The 22,164-nt window shown below is 43.3% G+C and overlaps 1 protein-coding gene across 3 annotated transcripts; it reads left to right on the forward strand.

Moving 5' to 3' along the window:
* The first annotated feature begins 8,896 nt into the window (after nucleotides 1–8,896).
* dok2l (docking protein 2-like) lies at nucleotides 8,897–17,730 on the forward strand. 3 transcript variants are annotated; one of them, XM_023808277.2, is made up of 5 exons: nucleotides 8,897–9,240; nucleotides 11,536–11,844; nucleotides 13,056–13,146; nucleotides 15,548–15,720; nucleotides 15,875–17,730. In XM_023808277.2, exons 1-5 carry the CDS (start codon nucleotides 9,157–9,159, stop codon nucleotides 16,646–16,648), a joined length of 1,431 nt encoding a protein of 476 aa, XP_023664045.1. In that variant the 5' UTR covers nucleotides 8,897–9,156; the 3' UTR covers nucleotides 16,649–17,730. The 3 variants fall into 3 exon arrangements, with proteins under 3 accessions (XP_023664045.1, XP_023664044.1, XP_023664046.1); XM_023808276.2 differs by having other exon boundaries at nucleotides 8,899–9,240; nucleotides 15,545–15,720; XM_023808278.2 differs by having other exon boundaries at nucleotides 8,901–9,216; nucleotides 15,545–15,720.
* Nucleotides 17,731–22,164: the final 4,434 nt, after the last annotated feature.

Below are 22,164 nucleotides of genomic sequence, written 5' to 3' on the forward strand. Positions count from 1 at the left end.
GAAATAGTACTACATCACCAAATAATGCTTTTATTATTTACTGGGTATACCCGCTAACAGGGATTCTTCACGTGTCACAATATGTTTAATTTTGCTCACATTTATAATAAACATAAAGTTGATCATTCCTGATGATATCCCATGGATATTAATCATGTCCTTTATTTAATTAATTCCCAACAAATCCTCAGACATTCCGGCATGACTCTAAACTCATCTATTTGACGTCATGTTATACAAATGAATAACATTCAACATCTCTGCGTAGCCTACTATCAAACAGAGATCCAGCTAACCTCTGCAAGTATACATCAGCATTCATACAGCCTTTTGCTCTGCCAAACAGCACTTAGGGAGCTGAGCAGTTAGGTAGTATATTACATTATCCCTTCAAATAGGAGCTGAACCAGCAACCTTAAGATTGTTCTACCTGTTGCTTGTATTACTACTACATAGAAGGGAAGTCATACAATTTAAGCTTATGGTAGGCCTACTAATTTTTTCCATTATCTTATCTAATGCAAGGGCTACAGGCTACACTGTTATTACATCCATCTTCCCATCCTACTTATACAGTCTTGATGAGCCTGAAGCCTACACAGTAACCGCAGATCATGAGGCTGGCGACGGACACCACGAATGGGAGGCCAGTTACTCCATCATTTACAGACACCAGTTCATCTAAACTGAATGATATTGGAGTGCAGGTGGAAACCGGAGTACTCCGAAAAAAAACCTGCACAGACATGAGGATAAGGTGCGGACTCCACACACATAGGGTTGCGGGCAGCTTTATAACCTCACACCCTGGAGGTATGGGGCTATGGCGTCAACCCCTGTGGCACACGGCTGCTGTCTCCATTTAAATGTAGTCTTTATACACATTACTGTACAAGAGTCCTGCCAGTTTAGAATGGCAGATCACAGGATCTGACCACAATGCCATGGCCTATCAGGGCTTCATCTCCGCTGAAAGGGAAACTAATCCCTGAATACTTGTCTGTGTGCAAGGCTTGTAACGCTATACAAGTCACAGACAAAAAGGCTTTGGAAAACCAACTGCTGTGTCCATAACGTTAATGGATTAGGGATTTATATAGCTGATGCTGAACCTTTCCTGTCACTGTGTGACTATAGATTATAGTTATCTGACCTGATTAGTTTGCTAAAAAAATATTGAACCAGAAAACAGACAACATGTAATTTCTTCAGCAAAAATAGTGTATATTTACAACCTCAATATATTCTTATTTTATTAAATGTAATTGATACTGATATTTTAATGAGCTATAATTGTGATAACCGATCATACCAGTTCATATAATTTCATATGATAAAAATTAAATGGACAGTCTTTGTGAAGCAGTGCGTTACTGACTGTTATGATTATTTCATTTTCTCAAACTCAAATAAACATCAGTAGCTCAGAAAAACAGTATAGTTTATAGTACCAAATATTTCCATCCAACCATCCATTTTCCATTGTGCTATTCAGGGTCATTGGGGGTCTAGGGTCTATCCCAGAGGCTGCAGGCCCAAAGCAGGGAACAACCCAGGATGGGACGCCAACGCATCGCAGGGCACAAAGCAGGGAACAACCCAGGATGGGACGCCAACGCATCGCAGGGCACAGTCACACACCATTCACTCACACTGCCAAAAATGTTATAGTACAAATTAGTATAAACAGCCACTTTAAAGTCACTTCATCACATCAAGCAAGTATATAACATGAAATCTCAAAATATTTGCTTTCAAATAGAGCAAGTTTAAAATAGTTTGTTCTACTTAACAAACACATACTGTAGTCCATCGCTATCAACTCTTTGGCCAAACATTATCTACCAATAATACATTTATGATAGACTTATTTGTTATTTACAACATTATATATACACCAGGTATCCTCTAATTTCTTATCCAGTACAAATTCCTATTCAGTTAAATAGACCAAGTGCGCAGTTGTCGGCCTTGTGCGCTACTTATGTAGAACTTAATATTCGGCTGCCACCTGGTGGCAGAATATGTCCTTAGCACACTGTGCACAAATTTCACTTTAATAATGACAAAATCATTAATCAATGTTCACAGCATTAATCATTCAGTAGATAGATAGATAGTGTCCATATTTTCTCTGTTTTATGATTCTGGTCTTTTTTTTGACTCATTTGTATTGTTTATCCATTATAAATTAGTAGTAATAAGTATAGATTTGTACTCTGTGGACCTGAAATCTCCACCCCTGACCGTGATGTGTTTGTATTCATTTGAGGCACAGTGTGAAACAGTCAAACAGTTCTGAATCAGCTGATTGAAAATGTTAGTCATTAGCCACAGGTTTGATGAAGCACAGTTAGTTAAGGCTGTTGCAGCATGGGATACATCCTCCAGGTTGTAAGTAAACATCTCATTATATGTAAAAATGTACTGCTGTGAGTAATGTGATGCTGAGTGGAAAAAATTATATTGTCAGATGAGTCACAAATCTGACACCCTGAATAAAGTAAACAACTAAACGCGTGGGGTGAAACCAGATTACATTTTTTCTCTAGCTGCTGACTGACTCTCCATCTAGTACAGGATGCAGCTGCAGGACTTTAGATCTGACGTGTGAACGTGCCATTTCTGTGCTCACCCCCGGATGTATCTGTCAGTCAAATTTACAGCAGTTTACAAAACATTATTTAACATGTCAGTGTCCGGGGGCTGATGTGTGGCTCAGCAGGTTATAGCTCTGTGTCTATGATTAGAAGGTCACCAGATTAAATCCCAGGGCCAGCAGACTGATGCTGCTGTTGAACCCTTGAGCGACATATTTAACCCCCAACTTTATGGACATTGCATGCTGGCTGACCCTGTGCTGTGACCCCCAGTTTGCTCTCACCTGTATGTGTGTCTGAGTCTTGTGGAGAGATGATGGGGCAGGCAAAAAAAAGTTTCCCTATGAGAATGAATAATGTATCATTTTTCTCTAAAATGGATTTGCTCCCATGTGTGAGTTACGATTCTCTTTCATACACACAACCCTGATTCTTTTCTTCATAAGATGGGTATCTTGGTTATCTTGCTGAGCCAGGACTCAATAACAGAATAACCTTTAACAGAGTCTCTGTTGCATGCGCTCATCTATGTGCATGTGTCCAGGATTCAAACACAATCTATAATACAGTCTAGAAGAAAACACCTACCACTTGAATAAGGAATGGATCCTGATTAGGGAGCTGTTTGTGAGCTAAGAAGCCAGTTCTGTCACATGAACATTGCATTTATGTGTTTATCCCTATTAGGTGATCAGAGCTTGGTATTAACATTGGCCATCACTGATCTCCATCATGAGATCTCTCTTTCTGAGGTCTCTCTTTCTGAGATCTCTCTTTCTGAGATCTCTCTTTCTGAGGTCTCTCTTTTTTTAAATTCAATTTTGGTCCTAGTTAAAAATTTGTTTATTGCTTATAAACTGCAAATGACTATACTGTAAAGGGCTTTGTGACAAGTTCTTTAGAGAGAGAGAATGCTGAATTTCCAAATTGCCCGTAGGTGTGTGTGGGTGAGTGAATGGTGAATGAGTGAATGGTGTGTGAGTGTGCCCTGCGATGGGTTGGCACCCTATCCTGGGTTGTTACCTGCCTTGTGCCCGTAGCCTCCAGGATAGGTTCCAGACCCCCCGTGACACTTCTGAATGAGACGACATTGATTGATAAAGTCAATGCAGCTTCTGCGTGTCATTTGATGGTCTGGTACAAGTCTTGTGTGAGAGAGACACAGTGTGGTGATCATGGATGATGCTGCTACAGGCAGCAGATGAGCAGCTTTAGTATTTAAGCATGGGAATGAACGTTACTTTATTTGTCAATTATTGAAATACACAGGAATTCTTTGATTTTCACCTGCCCCATTTTGGCTTCTATAAGACCCTCAGTATCCACAGGGGATTAGTTCCAGGACCCCCTGCGGATACCAAAGTCTGTGGATGCTCAAGTCCCTATATAACCTGTGCACCTGTGCACATCCTTCTGCGTACTTTAAATCATCTCTAGATTATTTACAATACCTAATGCTATGTAAATAGTTAATGTCAAAGTGAAAAGTTTGTACAGTGTGTAGTGAAATGTTGGTCTGCCTGGCTGCAAGATTGCGATGAGATGAGTATGAGGACATAGAAACATGATAAACATCAACTTAAAACTAGATTATAAATAACTATAAGCAGCTGTAAATATGTGCGGATGATGCAATAATGTGACGGAAGTAGTGCAGTGCACTGATAAAATGAGGTGGGTGTTTGCATCTCAACTGTGCAAAGGGGGTAAGTGAGGGTGTACAGGAGTAGCACTGGGGGGGGGGGGGGGGGGCGGATGTGGAGGCCTTGTTTAGGATCCAGATCGCCTGGGGATAGAAGCTCTTTCTCAGCCTTTCAGAGCTGCTCTTCCGGCAGCGATAATCTCAGCAGAGAGAAGATACAGCTGGGATTCTGAGAACTATGTAAAGAGGACTTGCTTAAAAAATCTGTTCATGTTCAGTACAGACACAACCATCGTAGTACATATACTTAGCATAATTATTAATATATTTTTATTTCTGTCTCTCTCTCTCTCTCTCTGTCTCACACACACACACACACACATACACAGAACTACATGTCACTTCACTCGCATAGATTCTGTGTACTGCACAGCTTGTGCCTAATTCAAGTTCTGCTTTTTGGAAGTTTCAGGATATTTTTTTTTTTTAATGTTCTCAATCCGTGGTTAGTTGAAATCACGGATGCGGAACCTGCAGATACGGAGAGCCGCCAGCACAGGTGGGGCCGGGCTGGCCAGATGCTGTGCAGGGATGGCACAATTTCATCATAGGTATGGATTTGTGATGGGCCTGCAAGGCCAAAAGTCCAGGTTCCGTTTTTAATCCCAGTCCAGTCCTGCATTCATAGGGAGAGCAGGATTTGGTTCAGGGCAAACGGTCAGAAGATACAACGGTGTCATGGTCACTCTATTAATAAGGAATCTCATCTTCTGGACAGTTGAACAAGGACACAGTGATATAAAGCGCAACAGTATTTAGAAGATGCTGTGCAAAATGACAGTGAATCAGGTAGATGAGAACTGAATAAATATGTAAAAGGGAGGGATTGTTGGGCGTGAGGGGGGGGGGTCAAGTGTGGAATGACTGACAGGTTCCAGTGCAGGGAGGCGGGGGGGGGGAAAGAAGTCTGTGAATTGAGGAGCCCTGGGAACGAAGGTCACTCTCCTCCTCTGTGTCCTGCAGCCGGGACAGTGGAGCCGTCGTCCTGAGGGGAGCCGCTCAAACTCCGGGTACTGAGCATGGGAGGGTCCTGCAGAATCCTGCACGCTGCTCTTAGAGTTTGCTGCTCGCTCAGGGAGGAAAGTGCTCTGACCGGGAGTCCGATGATCTTAGAGCAGACTTTCACTGTGTTGCCAGGCGGGTCCTGGTGCTGCAGGCTGGTGGAGTGATACCAGCAGGTGATGGAGAAACAGTAAAAGGTTCTGAGTATGACCTTGTTGACCCAAAGCTGTTGAGCTTCCTTAGGAGATATTGCCGCTGCTGACATCTCCTTAGAATGTCCTCGGTGTTGGAGGCAAACTTTAGGGTGCAGTCGAGGATAGTGCCCAGATATTTGTACTCCTCCACCACCTCCACTATCTGCCCATAGATTATGCTGACAGAACCTGTCGTCCAGCTCCCTCTGTTTACTAGAGAAAGTCACCACTATGTCCTTGGTCTTCTCCACGTTAGCTCCAGGGAGGTGTTGTCACACCACTGCACAAACTCACTGAGCATTGAGCTGTGGTGATGTGAGGAGCCAGAGAGCGGAGACAGGAGAACTGCGTCATCCGCATACTTCACTGGCTGACAGTCTGGGTGGGAGGACCTGCAGTCATTGGTGTACAGGATGAACAGAATAGGTGACAGGACGCAGCCCTGGCTCGCATCTGCCCCTCGTTTACACCATGTGGATATGTGTTCCTGGCCCGCATCTGCCCCTCGTTTACACCATGTGGGTATGTGTACCTGGCTTGCAATTGCACCTCGTTTACACCATGTGGGTTTGCGTGCCTGGCCCGCATCTGCCCCTCGTTTACACCATGTGGGTATGTGAGCCTGGCCCGCAATTGCCCCTCGTTTACACCATGTGGGTATGTGTGCCTGGCCCGCATCTGCCCCTCGTTTACACCATGTGGGTATGTGTGCCTGGCCCGCATCTGCCCCTCGTTTACACCATGTGGGTATGTGTGCCTGGCCCGCATCTGCCCCTCGTTTACACCATGTGGGTATGTGTGCCTGGCCCGCAACTGCCCCTCGTTTACACCATGTGGGTATGTGTGCCTGGCCCGCATCTGCCCCTAGTTTACAGCATGTGGGTATGTGTGTCTGGCCCGCATCTGCCCCTCGTTTACACCATGTGGGTATGTGTGCCTGGCCCGCATCTGCTCCTCGTTTACACCATGTGGGTATGTGTGCCTGCCCATGCCCTGTTTCTCTCTCAGCTATTTTACTGTGTGAATCTGCTTGTCTGTATTCTATCTTGGATGCCCCTCGCTGCAAACCCTATTACAGGTCTTGTTAGATTGCTCTGTGTTTCCTTGTTTTCAGTGAAGTTCTTGGTAGTTCCAGTTTTTTTCTGCCTGTCTTTTTTTAGACTCCTTCTGTTCCCTTTTCTTTCTTGTTCTTTTGAGTTTTGCTCGTAATAAAGTTGCTTGTGTCCGGAGCCAGCAATTATGACTCATTGTTACAAATAGCCTTTTCAAAAGGGGACCCTGTGTGTTAATTCCACTGGTTTGGACATTACATGTTTCCAATCTTGTTTCTGGTTATTTTTTATTTCTTTTACCACAGTCACCATACTTCAATTAGGATTTTCATGAGAGTGTTACCTTTTGGCTTTCTGGAAGGGGGGGGGGGGGGTTACCTTCAAACTGCTCACCATTGGATATTTTTTTAACTTTGCCAGGGCAACTGTGCCCATTTCTGATTGCAGGGCAGAAAAAACTCAAACACAAATGAGCTGAGCTGTGAAACCACATTCAGACATATCTTCGAATAAGGTTGCCCTCCACAGAACTTTGCTGAGCTTAGTAATACAGACGCTTGACTCAAAAAAGGTTGATTATTGGTGCTTAGGGTATAGCTTTGGGGAGAGTGTGTCACTGAGTGCCGCTTAGGAGAGCAGATGGAGACACAGTGGATTTGTTCTCGTACCGCTGTCTCCTAATAAGAGGAAGTAAAAGGGCCTCTTTCTGCACATGTCCATCTATCATGTTCGTAAAAAACAAAACATGAGAACCAAGCCTAGTCAATATGCTTAGACTGCTCCCAGTCAACTGACCATTTTAGTGTCCAAATGGCCCCTTTAAAGGGCTGTAGCATTGGGTTCATACAGTATATCAAGCAGGGCACTAAAGCTGGGGCTGTGTGTGTGATTCAGCACACTATTTACGTCTACTTTATCTGACCTTCTCACACACACACACACACACACACACACACACAAACACACATGTAGGGTAAACATATCCTTATGGGGACCGCTCATTCATTTCAATGGGAAAAATGCTAACGCTAACTATGACAACCTTAACCCCTACCCAGCCCTAACCATAACCATAAGTAACCTAACAAAATACAAGAGTTTTTGCATTTTAATTTTTTTTCATAGCAGTCACTGATTTTTATAAAATAGAGTTTTCCCTTATGGGGACCAGGAAACCGGTCCCCATAAGGGAAAAAAAATGGATATTTATCACGTTATGGGGACATTATGTCCCCATAAGGATAGGTAAACCCGCTCACACACACACACACACACTTACACAATGGCGGAGTACCTAAAAACAGTACTTGTGTAAAATTAGACATGGAAAATGGCTCTGGTAAGAGTTAAAAAACACCCATTAAAATACAAATTTAGTAAAAGTTTTGAAGTATCTGATATGGACAGTATCAAAGTAATTAGTCGGTATCAAATGTAGGCTTAATGTAATACACAAAAAGTGTAGGTAAAATTTACTCAGTTAGATACAATAGGAAACCGGTCCCCATAAGGGAAAAAAAAAACGGATATTTATCACGTTATGGGGACATTGTGTCCCCATAAGGATAGGTATACCTGCTCGCACACACACACACACACACACACACACACACACAAAATGTGAGTACATCTGGACAGAAACATTAAAATAAAATGTGTTCTCTCTTCTGCTTAGCTTACAGAGAAAAATCTGCATCCACTTCTGCATCTGCTGCTGAAAATGTTACTGGAGACTCATACATAGCACACGATTTAGAAACAAAGGTATTCAAAAAAGGCAAAGCTATTTTTGAACAGGCTTGCAGGATGGAAGGGGGCGGCCGTTTTGTCTTCCTGTGTGAAAATGAAGACGGAAAAAAACTCCTGATTGACATGACTATTAAGCTGAAAAGTGCACAGGAAACTGTACTCTTAACCACACAGAGCTGTGGTTTGTTAGATTAAAAACTGAGCAAAATTTTTTTTAAAAAAAAGAGTGGGGACCACAAGGTGACTGGACCAAAAGAGTAACGATTTAGATTTAGAGGAGCTGCCTGTACCGACATAGTCCCTGCCAACCCACGCACCATGACTTCTGAGGCTGGGCATGTCAGGAGTGACGTCGTACACCAATGTGGTCAGACACCCTCACCCCCAATGTGCTCACACGTCATGGGAAATGAACAATCACTAATGTTTCATAATGTAACAGTGTTACAGTTGCCTAAAATACACATTGAGCCTCTACTATTTCCCAGGCATTTCAATGTTGCATTAGATCCTTTTGCAAGGACAATAGTTATACATCAGGTTTCATTGACTGTAAGTGCTCATTTAACTGTGGTGGCAGCAGACTGACATTTACACTGTTGTGCTCTACAGATTGAAATGAGGAAGTAAGTTCTCAGAACTGGAGTTCCACACAGGGGCTGCGTCTGCTGGCAGGAACACACGTGTTTTACTTGATGTGTCCCTGAAGTCAACTGTACCTACGGATTGCCCCGCCAAACACGGTCAGGAGGCACTGTGACCACTGGGGTGGAAGACAGTCCGGCTAGAACTGGTACTGAGAAGATCTGGCAGACGGTGGTGGGACAGAGCCTAAGTGGAGAGAGAACGGGGACGCCATGGATGAATTCATCCAAAAGCAGGGGCCCTTGTACATCCAGCGGAAGAGGCTCAGGAGGGTAGGCTCCCAAACTTCATATCAGGTGTTCAGGAATTGCTTCTAATGGTCTTGTATGTGACAAGCTTGTATGAAGCTGGGGTATTTATTAGCATCGAGGAGTATTTATTATTAAATTTATTAGTCGAGTAGGCCAATATTTCAATCCTGCTGCTGTGGTCTGAGTTCTCTCAGGAGCTGAAAAGTCAGCCTTTGGTTAGACCCCACAATGTGCCGCGAGGTGTTATGTAGGCTATGTATGGGTTTGAAACCCCGAAATATTTTTAATTACTAATTTTTATTACCTGTAGCCTGGTAGTAAAATTGTAAGTCTAAACGCACCTTGAAATTTGCGCTAGCCCGCTACCACAGTTTATTTATTGCTATGGGCCTTGGCAGGGGTGAGTTGTTCCTGTTTCTGTAGTTTGAAAGGAGAGACAGGGAACTGCTGTCAGACAGTTCATAGCAGGATTTCCCAATTCCGGTCTTGGAGGGCAAGTATGCAGCACATTTTGCAGATTTCCCTACTCAGACACACCTACTAAACTTGGCAATTGGCTGGTGAGCTGAATAATGTGTGTTTGAGCAGGGAAACTTGCAAACTGGGTGCAGACTGGCCCTCCAGGACTGGAATAGGGGAACCCCAGTGTAATGCCTCTCATTTCGCCGATTGGCCGAATGGCCGAATGTCCTCATATAAAGATGAGACAGCCATATTGGAAAGTAAGGAGGGAACCGCAAACATGTTTTTAATTTTCTTGACAGAAAATAGAAAACAGAGGCATTTTAAAAGCGTGGAGCGTTTCGGCTTGGTGTTTTCGTGCTTACAGAAATGCTTCAGCTTATGTGCTCGGCATGTCTGTTGACGCACTTGAAGATATGTCATCTGGAAACCCAGTGACCCACAAGAGATGGGTGATTTTCTAGATGCCCTCCAAAGTATGTTCTGCATACAGTGCTGATTTGAACCGATATCATCATGTCAAAAATGTCCTCCTGCATTGTACCTCACAGTGAAGCTGAAGTCCTGCCATGAATCAAGCAAAACCAGCGAATTATGTTAAACTGGTTTCCTAACCCACAGAAGGAGTGATCCCTTCTGGATAGTATTATGTCATCAGTATATCTACTCATAGGAAAAACATTTAATAAAATATATGCAAATGAGCAGTAACAAAATTAAAAATCTATTCCGTCCACCAAAAAGTTACTGTTTTCCTCTTGGATGACTAGATGAACACAGCTTTGGGTTCCCTAACCTCTTCTCAGTGGCACCACAGCCATCCATGTATTTGTTACATTTCACCACCTGAACGTCACTTAATTAACTTATAAAGCATTTCATTAATAGGTTAAACCATTTAATGAGGTATTGATTAGCTATATATAGTATACTAGTCCTCAAGTTAACAAATACATGGATATATAAGATGGTTACCACAAATTCTAGGGTGATTTTTCGGAGAGGTGTCGAAATGGTAACACACTATGACAGATACAATATCATACTTATACACCAACATAAATTTCTTTGGCAGCTTAAGACTTTCTCACAGTGCTGTCTGCGATGCAGCTGGAGATGCTAACAGGCTGAAATTGCTACTTGTACTAAAACTTCCAAAGTAAAAAGGTCAAACTAAAATATTTCAAATGTACAAATTCTGCACTCTTTTTTGAAGGAAACCTTGTGTAGAAATCTGAAGACATTACATATTTTAGTTGCTTTGGGCAAGGGCGTAGGAGAATCTGATATTGGGAGGAACGCAACTTAAAATTTAAATTTAAAGGTCTACTTTTTTTGGAGGGGGGGGGGGAATGAATGAAGCCAAATTAAATATTGTTGGGTCCATGTACCCCCCATCCCTGGTCCCCATGCCCCTGGTTCAGAGACAACTTTACCTACAGGAACAGAAGCAACATAAGGAGAGTTTTTAAAATAATATGGATTTTTTTTATGAGTTTTTGTATAACGATTTAAAATAATATGGATTTTTTGTATAACGGAGTTATGTAGTTACCCAGAATGACTTTCCAAGCTTACAACATGACATACCACTTGCACAGCAGGATACTGTTGCCATGGAAATTGTATTTAGGCAACTTTCTCAAGAGTTTACAGGAAGTGTCCATTGTGGGAACTGAATAGCATCTTTTTATAGTTACCAATCAAGGCCCTTAACCAGTAGTCTACCTGCAATGGAACTAAAGCAGCAAGAACTTTAGCTACATAACCGCAATACTTGCTACCTCCTCTTAACTCATGGTCACATGGCTGCTGCTGATGAGCAGAAGATGACTGATTGTTACTGATGCTTTGTAATCCTTATGTGTCCCCTGGCAGAGATGGGAAATGGTTTGGGCCATCATTCGACAGGAAAGCGGGTCTTCTCCAGCCCAAATGGAGCTCTTCGGGTACAAGGCACAGAGCACAAGCTGCCTGGAGGATTCTGGGAAAACCCTGGGGAAGCTAGACAGCGTGATTGTTCTGCGTGATGATGTCCATGTGGCGGCCGTGAGGTCAGAGGTGCCAGACTGTCCGACTGGGTGTACACCTTTTGTGTTAGATACTGCTGAAGACTCCTTCATGTTTGCCGCCTACTTCCCCGAGCTGGAAGGCTGGATCCAGAAGCTGCATCAGAAATCTTTCCCTGTACGTCCAGATTTCCTCTGGTAACTTTGGTTCCCATGTGTCACTTAATATTACACATAGGGCAGCACTCAAGACAAACACTATAAGAGAAAAAAAAATCACAAAAGCAGCAAAACCAATATAATGTTGTTTAGTCCTGGCATTTACTAAACTAATTGAATCCGGGATACTTGGCTGTATCTGAAATCTAATTAATATCACTTTTAAGTAGAAATGCACGGACTGTATCGGTCACCTATCGGTATTGGCCCGACACACAACAATTAGCCGATGGTTAAATATTAGTCGACATTTACCCCCGATAATTCCCTTTAAAATTGTGACACATATATAGATCCGTGTAGTAACAAGTTAGAAAAATGTATGATGTGTGGAATTTTAACGTTACCGAACACGACGTTAGAAATGCATTTTGCAGGCATTGCTCTGCTAAAATTATACGAGCAAGGTCGACTAAAAAATATTTAAACACAACAAATTAGATTGCTCACCGTAAGGCAAGACAGTGAAGAGTACGATGAGTTTCTAAAAAACGAATCCGTCCCAATAAGGGAGGCTGCAGTACGGCTGGATAACGGTAGCATTTGGTAGCAAAAGAAACTTAATGAAGACAATGCGAAGCCAAAGGATACTATTGAAAAATGAATCAAACTGTTATAAATGTTAGAAATATATAAGATTATAGACAGTTATAAAGTATAGTGCAGTGCTCTACGAATGTTGTTGTATGCCAGAGTTTGTTTTCTTGTCAAAAATAAATACTTCATATTTTTGGAAGGTAGGCTAATCAATTTATTTTTTTAAATTTATTTTGGTGGACTGCCTCTTCCAAACAATCGGTATTAGTGTTAGTTTTCCAAATAATCGGTTTATGTTTTTTCAGTGGCGCTGTTCACTAAGTTCTTTCTTACTAAACACGCCAGTTAATGCTTCTGTACGCCGTCTGTGAGCAGACGGCACCACCCAGGATTCACAGAAATAGCCATTTCAGCACAGACACCACAGTGCTGCAGGTTCTCCGACGTTCAAATCAGAGAAACACAACGTAAATAAAATAAGATTTAAATAACTGTTTCTGAAAATAATATTATATTATATTATTGTAATAATATTGAAACATTATCAACCAACTCATAAATTAAATTTAAATGCCGGCTATGTCTCGGCTCTTGTCCCTAAATTAGCACTTGTCATTTCCAATTTCATTGCAGTTGAGCTACCTGGAGTGTGGCAGGCAGCCGGAATTTTCTGGAGAAAACTCAGGGATGAGGGACAATCCCATCTACGACACGTACAACAATGGTAGGAGATGCTGTTTCACACCCAGGGGACAGAAACATAACAGTTTTATCATAGTTTTATCTAAAAAAAAAAAAAGTTGGGATTTTAAGTTTGTTTTTTTATCTAGTTTTAGTTAGTTTTCAATGTGGTTTTGTTAGTTTTTAGTATAACGATATATGTATATAGGCCTATATAGTTATTATATGGTGTACCGCCGGTGGGTTTTGGATATCCGTGTAAATAGCCCCTGTGTATGTATAGTTATAAATAACTGCTCTCGAGGATCGCGTGTACCTTTACCTCTAATCATGATGTGCTCTAGTACGTGTTGTATGACCTACAGCGTGTGAACCTTCCTGTCTAATGTGTGACCCCCCGGTGTTTGCAAACGCATTGCGTGTCCGCGGTCCGTTTAAGTGGCGAGTCAATCAGCGATACACGATAAAATGGCCTCTTCTCATTTTTCCGCCGCAGTACTTCGGTCAGTTCAGGGCCGCGATGTTTCATTTTCGGTATTAGTCATTTTTAGAGAAGCAGTGTGTGTGAGAATCCTACATGGATATGCAATGCACGTTAGGTACTAATGTCCTCAAATGGGGAAAAACATGTTTCAGATGTTATTAATTAGTAATTAAATATAAACATTACGGTAACTTTACTGTACTGGTCAACAAATAAGCATATATTAATAAATGAACTAATGCCAAAGTAACCATGAGTTAATGCATTTATTAACAATGTACACATCAGGAAATCAATAATTAATTTGGTCAGAAATGTAATAGGTAAGAAAGACATTTAGTAATGCTTAATCTTGTATGACTTCATTGGGTGTTAAGGTGCATGCTTCATGATTTCCTGATGTGTACATTGTTAATAAATGCATTAACTCATGGTTACTTTGGCATTAGTTCATTTATTAATATATGCTTATTTGTTGACCAGTATTGTAAAGTGTTACCAACATTACTTTAAGTAGTTAGTATTACAAATGACAATGGAAAGTATTTGACAGTTGTTTTTATTTTAGTTAGTCGGGATGCAATATTTATAGTTTTCGTGTAGCTTTATTTTCATATCTTATTGCATTTGTTTAGCGTTTTCTTGTGGTTGTAGTTTTCGTTTCCATAACGATAATATCCATGGTCCAGCACCTGTGAGTTCCCTGATCTACTCTTGGTGTCTCTAGTCAGTTGGAGTTAAGAAGGGACCTGTAGGCTCTGTGGGGTTTGTTCTGGTTTTACACTTATTCCGCAGACAAAGAAGGGACTTGGATCTCTGTGGCAAATGTTAGCAGTTGGTCTTCAAGTTTTACCTCTGAGAGTTTCTTTATATTTGGTACCAAGCTCTTTGATGTTGCCAGCATTTTCACAGCTGGACAACATAATATGCATTGTACTGCAATATTATTTCCATTCTCTTCCTTAAAAACAAAATAATTGCAAAATTTCCGCAAACTAAGTGGATTTTTTTGATGGGCATCCACCAGCAGCAAAGTTCTTGTCAAATGGAGTGAAACTAAATAAACAAACAAACAAACAAACAAATAAATAAATAATAAACAGTAGCAGAGTGATCTTGTGAGAGATGTTGTGCAGGAAATATCTTCCTATGACTTTATAGCAGTATAAATGCATCAGAATACCATTCTTCATTTTCAGATTTACTATAATATAACACAAAAGTAATCCTGATTTATTACAAATGTAACTGTAATCTGGTTATTTTTTTGTAACCAAATTCTTAATGCAATTCCTTGTTTTCTGTTACTCCTCAAGCCTGGATATAGGTAGCTATCCAAACACATGAATATATATATGTAGGATGAGAATGCTCATACATAAAGATTTATATATTTATATATCTTTTTATTTTGAAAAAGTTGTTTGCAATCAACTATAGAACAAACGCTTAACAAGAAGTTCTCGAATGAAACCAAACCACTATGATGTGAAAAATTTTCCTGCACGCACAGTCGGTGAGGTGCAGGACTGAGACCGCGCGTGGTGATAAATGAAGCGGCGGTTTTACGAAGCTCCTGAGAAGCTTCCTGGGAGTTCAGCGGCTTCCTGCTGTCGTAGCTGCTGACCACCTTCCCCACAAGGTGCACTAAATACCCAGATGCTCGCTGGGCTGTTTGCAGTAGCTTTCTTCCTGGGCCTTGTACATTATTGATGCAACTAAGATATCCCTTTATATGAAGAGACATCATATTAACTTTAATAGCTTTAAATTTCGCCCTTAATAGAATACCATATATATATGTATAGTACAGTATTCATTAAGTTCTCCCAGCTAAAGTGCCTGTTAGGTTTTCCTTCTAGAACATCAATATCCAGCGTTCTTCCTAAATAGCTGCATGACCTGCTGCCCTGAGTTGCTGACCACTGTACGTCTTTCCGTGTGCTGTGGCCTCCAGTAGACACAGACTTCGCGGCCAAGGTGAAGAGGACAGAAGCGGCAGTCCGCTGCGGTCTTCAGGGACCCTGTATCCTCACTGTCGGACTCAGGGACATCCTGCTGAAGAACCCCCTTACCCAGGAGGTGCAGTTTGCCTGGCCCTACCGATTCATACGCTACTTTGGATATTACAAGGTAAAGTGGAAAAAAAAAACAAAAACATATCCTTCCTACGGCCACTAGATGGTGCAAAAACAGCTTATTTTTCTTTTCTCGTATTGTCACGCTCGTGTACACACATTACTCCAGCACATCCTGACACTAACCATCTCCCTCCCGCCTTTCCCAGTCAATATTCTATTTTGAGGCAGGACGCCGCTGTGATTCTGGGGAGGGCAAGTTTAAATTCCAAACCAAAAAAAACCAGAGAATTTCAAAGGCTGTCAACACCGCCATCAACAAGCAAGTACAGGAGAAGTGTGTGAAGTCAGAGTCACCCATGCGGGACTTCAGTGGTCCTACTCAAACTTTTACTGCCACTCAGCAGCCACCTGCTGGGACCAGGGGCAGCAGCACGGATCGGGACAGACCGTATGTGCAGCAAGCAGAGCTACTTGCTGAAATGGCGCTTCCCATAGAACTTGGGGGCCTAGTGTTAGATAGCAAGCTGCCGCTTCAGCTTGACGGCGCCACGAAGCTGCTGCCAGGGGATCCTGACATGGTCTGCACTGCTGTGCCTGCAGAAGAGCAGCACAGTGGAGCAAACGCCTGGGGTTTGGCATCTGGGGAGGAGGAAGAAGAAAGACGCACGAACGAAGATTCGGCCACGGCTTGTGGCCAGCATCCCCTCATGTCTCAGGACGCGGGTTGCCAGACGCAGGGCCTGCAGGTCGCAAGGGAGAGTCTGGATTCTCTGTATGCCTCAGTCACAAAGAAAAAGGTCAGGGGGAGAAAGGAGACCTGCATGCTCACCAAAGCCGAATCTGCTTGCTCTTTGGGGACCACAGACTTCACCGAGAACCACGTGGCGGTGGAAGGCCTTGCTTGTAAGGTTCTGCTTCTGGAGGAGAACCTCATGGAGCCCTCAACGTCTCGAGGCTCCCACTCCTCAGATAGTAACTGAAATGACGATGGACTAATGTTGTTTTAAAAGGATGTGGTTTCGCAACTGTGTTAAATAAACACAAAAGAGAATAGTTTATGAGCTTTGGCTGGTATCGTCTGAAACCAAGAGGCACTCCAGTCAATAAAAATAATTAAAATATCAGCTGAAAACATATAAGGGCTTTCTGACCTTGGCTTTCAGATAGAAACTTAACAAATGGATTACTAAAGTTTTTCCTGTGGGTGGATTTTGCTGGCGGCCCTAGAGGAAGGTTTGTAAATCAGGCAACAGATCAATCACGTTGTAAGGTCATCGAAAATAACGGGTTGGTAAAGTTAACAAATCCCTTCAGAGGTGGGCAGTTCAGGTCCAGGAATTAAAAATCCAGACCAAGATTTTTGTTTCAGTCATCCAGTTGAGTATAAAGAGTCACAGTTAGTGCCACCTCTGAATCTCTTAAACCACAGTTTATGATGCAAGCATATTGTGTGATTATTAACTGGACAAAAAAATATTGAAGACACTGAAACACCTTCAGGCATCTACTCAGGATCAGGCAGATGATCCTCAGAAGGACAAATTTAGTAAATACTGGTTAATCCCCAGAGGCCTGCTTGCCACAGACACATTTAAAAATGATTATAGAAAAATTAATAAAAGTAAATACAGATATTTTTGTGACAGACAGCTTGTTGTTTAACAAAACCCAGTTTCATGAAGAGCGCTTTTATTTGTAATGTCTGTTTTTTTTTTGTTTTGTTTTTTTTTTTTAAATGCTGGTTGTCGGTTTCTCTTTGAGATACTCTTTTACTGATTCTGAAAATGCATAAACGTGGCCACCCTCTCTGCGTCCTGGGGCTCCTACGTCGGCACAGAGATGACGTCAGTTGTTAGTAACAGGGGAGTTGGGGCCACATGTGCGTGTGGGGAGGGGGCGTCGAAGAAATATGGCCCATCAGCACTACATTAAAGCAATTCTCTGCTGCAAACTAGTTAAGACACACAAAAAGCGGCATTTAGTAAAAGGTCACATCTCTTCATCAAGCACTATATAAATGTATATATAGAGTGGTTATCAATAAACCTAATGCTTTACTCTGTCCCCTGGTCCCGTGCCAATGAAGCTCGTCTGAGTCACACAGCCTTTCCTTCTACCTTCTCAAGGAGTCACAAATGCCAAAATGAACATTGTCCTTCAAAGCCAAAACATATGTAGCGTTACAAACTTGTTACTTGTTACTGGTCCTTACATGGTCTGAAATTTCACATCGATTTCAATGAAAGGTGACCCTCGTTTTAAGTGTGAGGACAATTTTTATGATTACGTTTGAAGTCAGAGACTTATGTCTGCATGTATTCGTTTAATGTGCTGCCCTTGTTCATGTTTCATAAAATGCGCTGCCTAAGGACCGTGTGTGTCTGTGTGTGCGTGTGCCATGCGCTGACGTAAAAGGCCTGATTTGCAGGCATGCAATGTCACCGAGTATGTGCTAGGGGGTGCTGTCTACCTTCAGAAGACATGGCACCTTCTTAGCCTCTGGAAATAATAGCATATGGTGCTGGATACGTGGTAAACTTTAGGGATGAATGTCAGATTCATTATGAAGTCATTACTCAATCGCTATCTGTGTTCCAAGTCACCGTTTAGCGAAATGCACCATCAGACACTTTGGGATTGTTGGGGGGGGGGGGGGGTTTGGGCTAACCCTATTGTGTGTATCTCAAACACATGACTGCATCCCAGGTTCCGTATGGAGTGTGTGAGGTAGCTTAGCTTTTTTACGTATGTGACTTAGCACTGTGGAGAAAGACCCCCCTCCCTCCCTCCAGTAACTTTCCCCTAAATGCTTCTGTGTTACACAACCATCTGCAATGGGAGGGGCTGATCCGCGCTGGAGGCCCAGTCCCCGGAGCTGCCTGGTATGAGGAGTGCCAGGTCCCAGTTAAAAAAAACGAAATGTTCAGTCCAGTTCGGGCCTCCCACAGATCTGCCCAGATTTCCCCGTGGTCGTTTCTCAAGGTCGAGCGTGAAGCTACCGTCCTCCTGTGCTCCGGCTTCTCAGAGGAAGCCTAGCTGAGCGGCGCTGGCAGAATCTCAAGCAGCGTCAGGCAGACGTCACGCGAGGAAGCCAATGCGTAAGTGGACAAGGTGGGGAAATCAAAGTGGCAACAGGCAAACAGCCCCCCCCCCCCACTCTGCCCCCCTAAACAACAAGAAGCATCCTGATTTGGTCTCAGTGGGGGCCCCGCGCTGCTGCTACCTGCCAGCATCACAGAGGCTCTGCTCCTGATGTGATTTCTAACTCACTGGACTCTTGACTCAATCTCCCTGAACCTCCAACCCCCCCCATACATTTCATGGCAGTTCTCGAGCGGCTGCACGGGTGTCGTGACCTGTTTCGGGCTTGTAATTTCCTTCGGCAGGGGGAGAGGGACACCCAAAGCTCCCGCCAAGCTATTTGGTTAATGCTTCTAATGTTTGACAACTTCGTCAGGATTTGTCATCAAATTCAATCATAAAATTCCTACTATGCTGTTTGGGTTGAGGGATGCTTTTACTGAAAATGAATCGGGTGAAACGTGGTTGCGGCAGGACAGATCAGGGCTTGATTACGGACACTAAGTGCCCCTGGGCGACAGTACCGAGAAGGACCAGTGACCCACCAAGATGTGGCTCTGTATCCCTACGCATGACGTCACGTCAGAAATAAACAGAGCTGATTGGTGGAAAGGCATCTAATGCAGGGAAACCATTGCATTGGCTTTTCAGTGAGTTCCCTATTAAAAGAACGATAAACAATCATATTAAATACATTAGATATTAAATTGCATTACCTTGTTTGTGAATGGGACGGGACGGGACGGGGGCTGGTGCCCCCCGAGGATGTGCCCCCAAACATCCACATGGTTAAACCGGGCCAGAGACTGGAGAATGGAACCCAGTGGCATGGGGGCATGGCACCGAAACAGGTTTTATGGTTAGGGTTAGGGTTCAAGATGGGGGGGGGGGAGTTATGGTTAATGGGAAGAAGAACTCAAACCACTGTCAGGGTCCAGAGAGACTCTGGGAAAACAGTAACTGACCATTTATGATAAAAAACACCCTGGGTCTCATTTTGGGGGTGTTTCCCCCCAGGGAAACTGCACCGCCAGGTTCACCCCATCGGAGGTGATCCCGGGGGGTGGGGGTGGGGGTTGCTAATTCTGTTCCCTTAGGTAGCCAGCCAGACACCAGATTCACATGACTTTGTAGAAGGATGATACACCCCCCCCCCCCCACCGCCACTGCTCTAAGGTCGGGGTCTGTCCTGATACTGTTCCGTGGCCAGAATTCCACTGGGCCGCAAAACGCCAGGGATTTTGCAGAGCAATTGGTTAATTTCCAACACCGTATGTTTTCATTTTTTAACGCTCCCTCACTTGTGCATTTTGAAAGAAATGGAAACTAGTATTAACTATTAACACTACTAGTCGCCCCACCCCACCCCCCCATTTTAACCAGCCTGTGAGTTTTTTATACAACATTAACTGGTGCACGGACATCAAAACTTCAGGAATCCCTACTCTAAGGTCTAAGAGAGGTTTTAAAAATCTGGGCATTTTTCAGGTCAGAAACCCATTGTTTGAAGCTGCATATCAGCAGCTAACCTCAGCCGGGGTGGTGGGGGGGGGCTGACCCTCAGTTCTGCTAAAAGATGAAAGACTGTAAAATGTGGGGAATAAAATGAGAATTTCCAGTTTTTATTGCATTAGTCTTTTAAAATTATAAATTCAGCAAAGTGTCTTTGGATGTTTAAACGAGTGACTTGAACCAGATATTATAAATGGGATACCATTTAATTACAGGCAAATAATTATGATTTCAGATTAACCTCAGTGGATCAGTGAGGCTCTTGAGAAGAAGCGGCTCACAGCAATATGATTTCATGAGATACTGGAGGTACAAGGCTTCAGCACCGCCTTGCATAGATGCCCTCTGTCCTCTGATATGAATTAGCTTTTCATACCATTATTAGTTAGGAGAAAAATCTGTGGAACACGGGTGAGTAAACTGTAATTGCTATCAGCCTGGTCTTGTTGTGGTGATCAATAAAACCAGTGTCCCCTCAGTCATGTGTTCTTTGTTCTGGTTGGGTCTGGATGCAGGAACCCTGGGAGAATACAGTCCTCCTTAAAGCCTGGTTGGATACCATGTTTGCTTCACCTTTATTTTTGGTGCTTATTCCCTCAGCTCAGCACCCAGCCGCAGACACCTGCAGTCTGTTGCCACTTGCAGCTGAATTCAATCCCTTTCTGTCTGCTTGTCAAAATGATAACAACGTAGAAACTCATACATATGTGTGAGCTGTGTGTTTCCCTACCTTCTGTCTGCAGAGGGAACCATCGCTAGAAGCCAAGGCAGGTTGTTAATATCTGGGTGACATAAGTGGAGAAGAGCAGCAGAAGCAGAGGGGGTTGGAGAGCCTGATGCCAGGCGTGAGAAGCCTATCTAGAGCTATGAAGGGCTGCAGAACGTCAAATTCCTGCATATAAAACCATTTCAGGGACTAGCGCTAAGGTTCCTAGGGACCGTCTGCAAACTCCCCCACCTTAATTTTCTTTGATTTAGTTGTTGGTCAGGTAGACAACTGGAGCTCTGATGAAATGTATGACGTGTAGCGTATGAAGACCAAGTACAGCTGTACTCCAGCGCAGAAGGTTTGTGTGGTGTGCTCGTGATATTCTCGCTGGTTATGTAAGAAGGAAGGGGCTTCTTCAGGATCTGTGACAGGATGAGGTATTTTTATGGAGCTACAAACAGACGACTCTGCTGTTTGGGTGTCATTAGTAAATTCTTTGTTAGCTGAAGCGCCATCTCAGAACACCAAGTGTCAAACCTGATCACCTGACCCAAGGACAAAGAAAATATGCCTCATGCTGTGAAAATGGTTGGGAAAATCTGGTTAGTCATGTGACCAATGCACATAACACCTTCTGTAAGAGTCATGAAGTCCCTCCACCTGTCCTGCTCACCCGCCCTCCCCCCGAGAGCAGCCCTCCGTGTTACTGATCCTTCCACACCATCTCCCATCAAGAAGAAGCTGTGCAGCAGCTCTCCGCAGCACAACATCCAACCGCCCTTTCTATTGCTCTATCGCTTTCCATTCTGGCACAGCAAAGCTCTCGGTGACTCAGGTCTAAGAGAGGCAGCAGGTCCCAATCAGCTCCCCCTGCAGTGCTGCTCTGTTAGCACAGCGAGAATTCAGGAGTCTTCTCAAAAAAGCCAGCCGCATAAAATCTATGTGAATTCTGAAAGGGGGGGGTCATTATCTTTGGGATCTTTGGGACTGAAGTGCTTTTCTGCTCAGCACTACTAGTGCACTAAAGTCTAAATCTTTTCTCCAATGGGGGGTGACACACCCCCTTCCCTTTAACTGGTGAAATGATTCTGCTTAGCTCACAGATGACATTCTGGGCAAACGGGGATGCCGCTGTGTCATCTGTTTACACTGCTGCCTGAGACGCGGCTCCTGCCCGGAGTTCCACACATCTCC

The sequence above is a fragment of the Paramormyrops kingsleyae genome, chromosome 7 (genome assembly GCF_048594095.1).
Source record: "Paramormyrops kingsleyae isolate MSU_618 chromosome 7, PKINGS_0.4, whole genome shotgun sequence".
Classification (NCBI taxonomy): Eukaryota; Metazoa; Chordata; class Actinopteri; order Osteoglossiformes; family Mormyridae; genus Paramormyrops; species Paramormyrops kingsleyae.

What these genes read in the sequence shown, in the direction of transcription:
- dok2l (XM_023808276.2), top strand. Translation starts at nt 9,157, where the DNA reads ATGGATGAATTCATCCAAAAGCAGGGGCCCTTGTACATCCAGCGGAAG. An exon ending in TGCATCAGAAATCTTTCCCT is followed by an intron (nt 11,845 to 13,055) that starts GTACGTCCAGAT and finishes ATTTCATTGCAG; the next exon opens with TTGAGCTACCTGGAGTGTGG. An exon ending in GCTACTTTGGATATTACAAG is followed by an intron (nt 15,721 to 15,874) that starts GTAAAGTGGAAA and finishes CGCCTTTCCCAG; the next exon opens with TCAATATTCTATTTTGAGGC.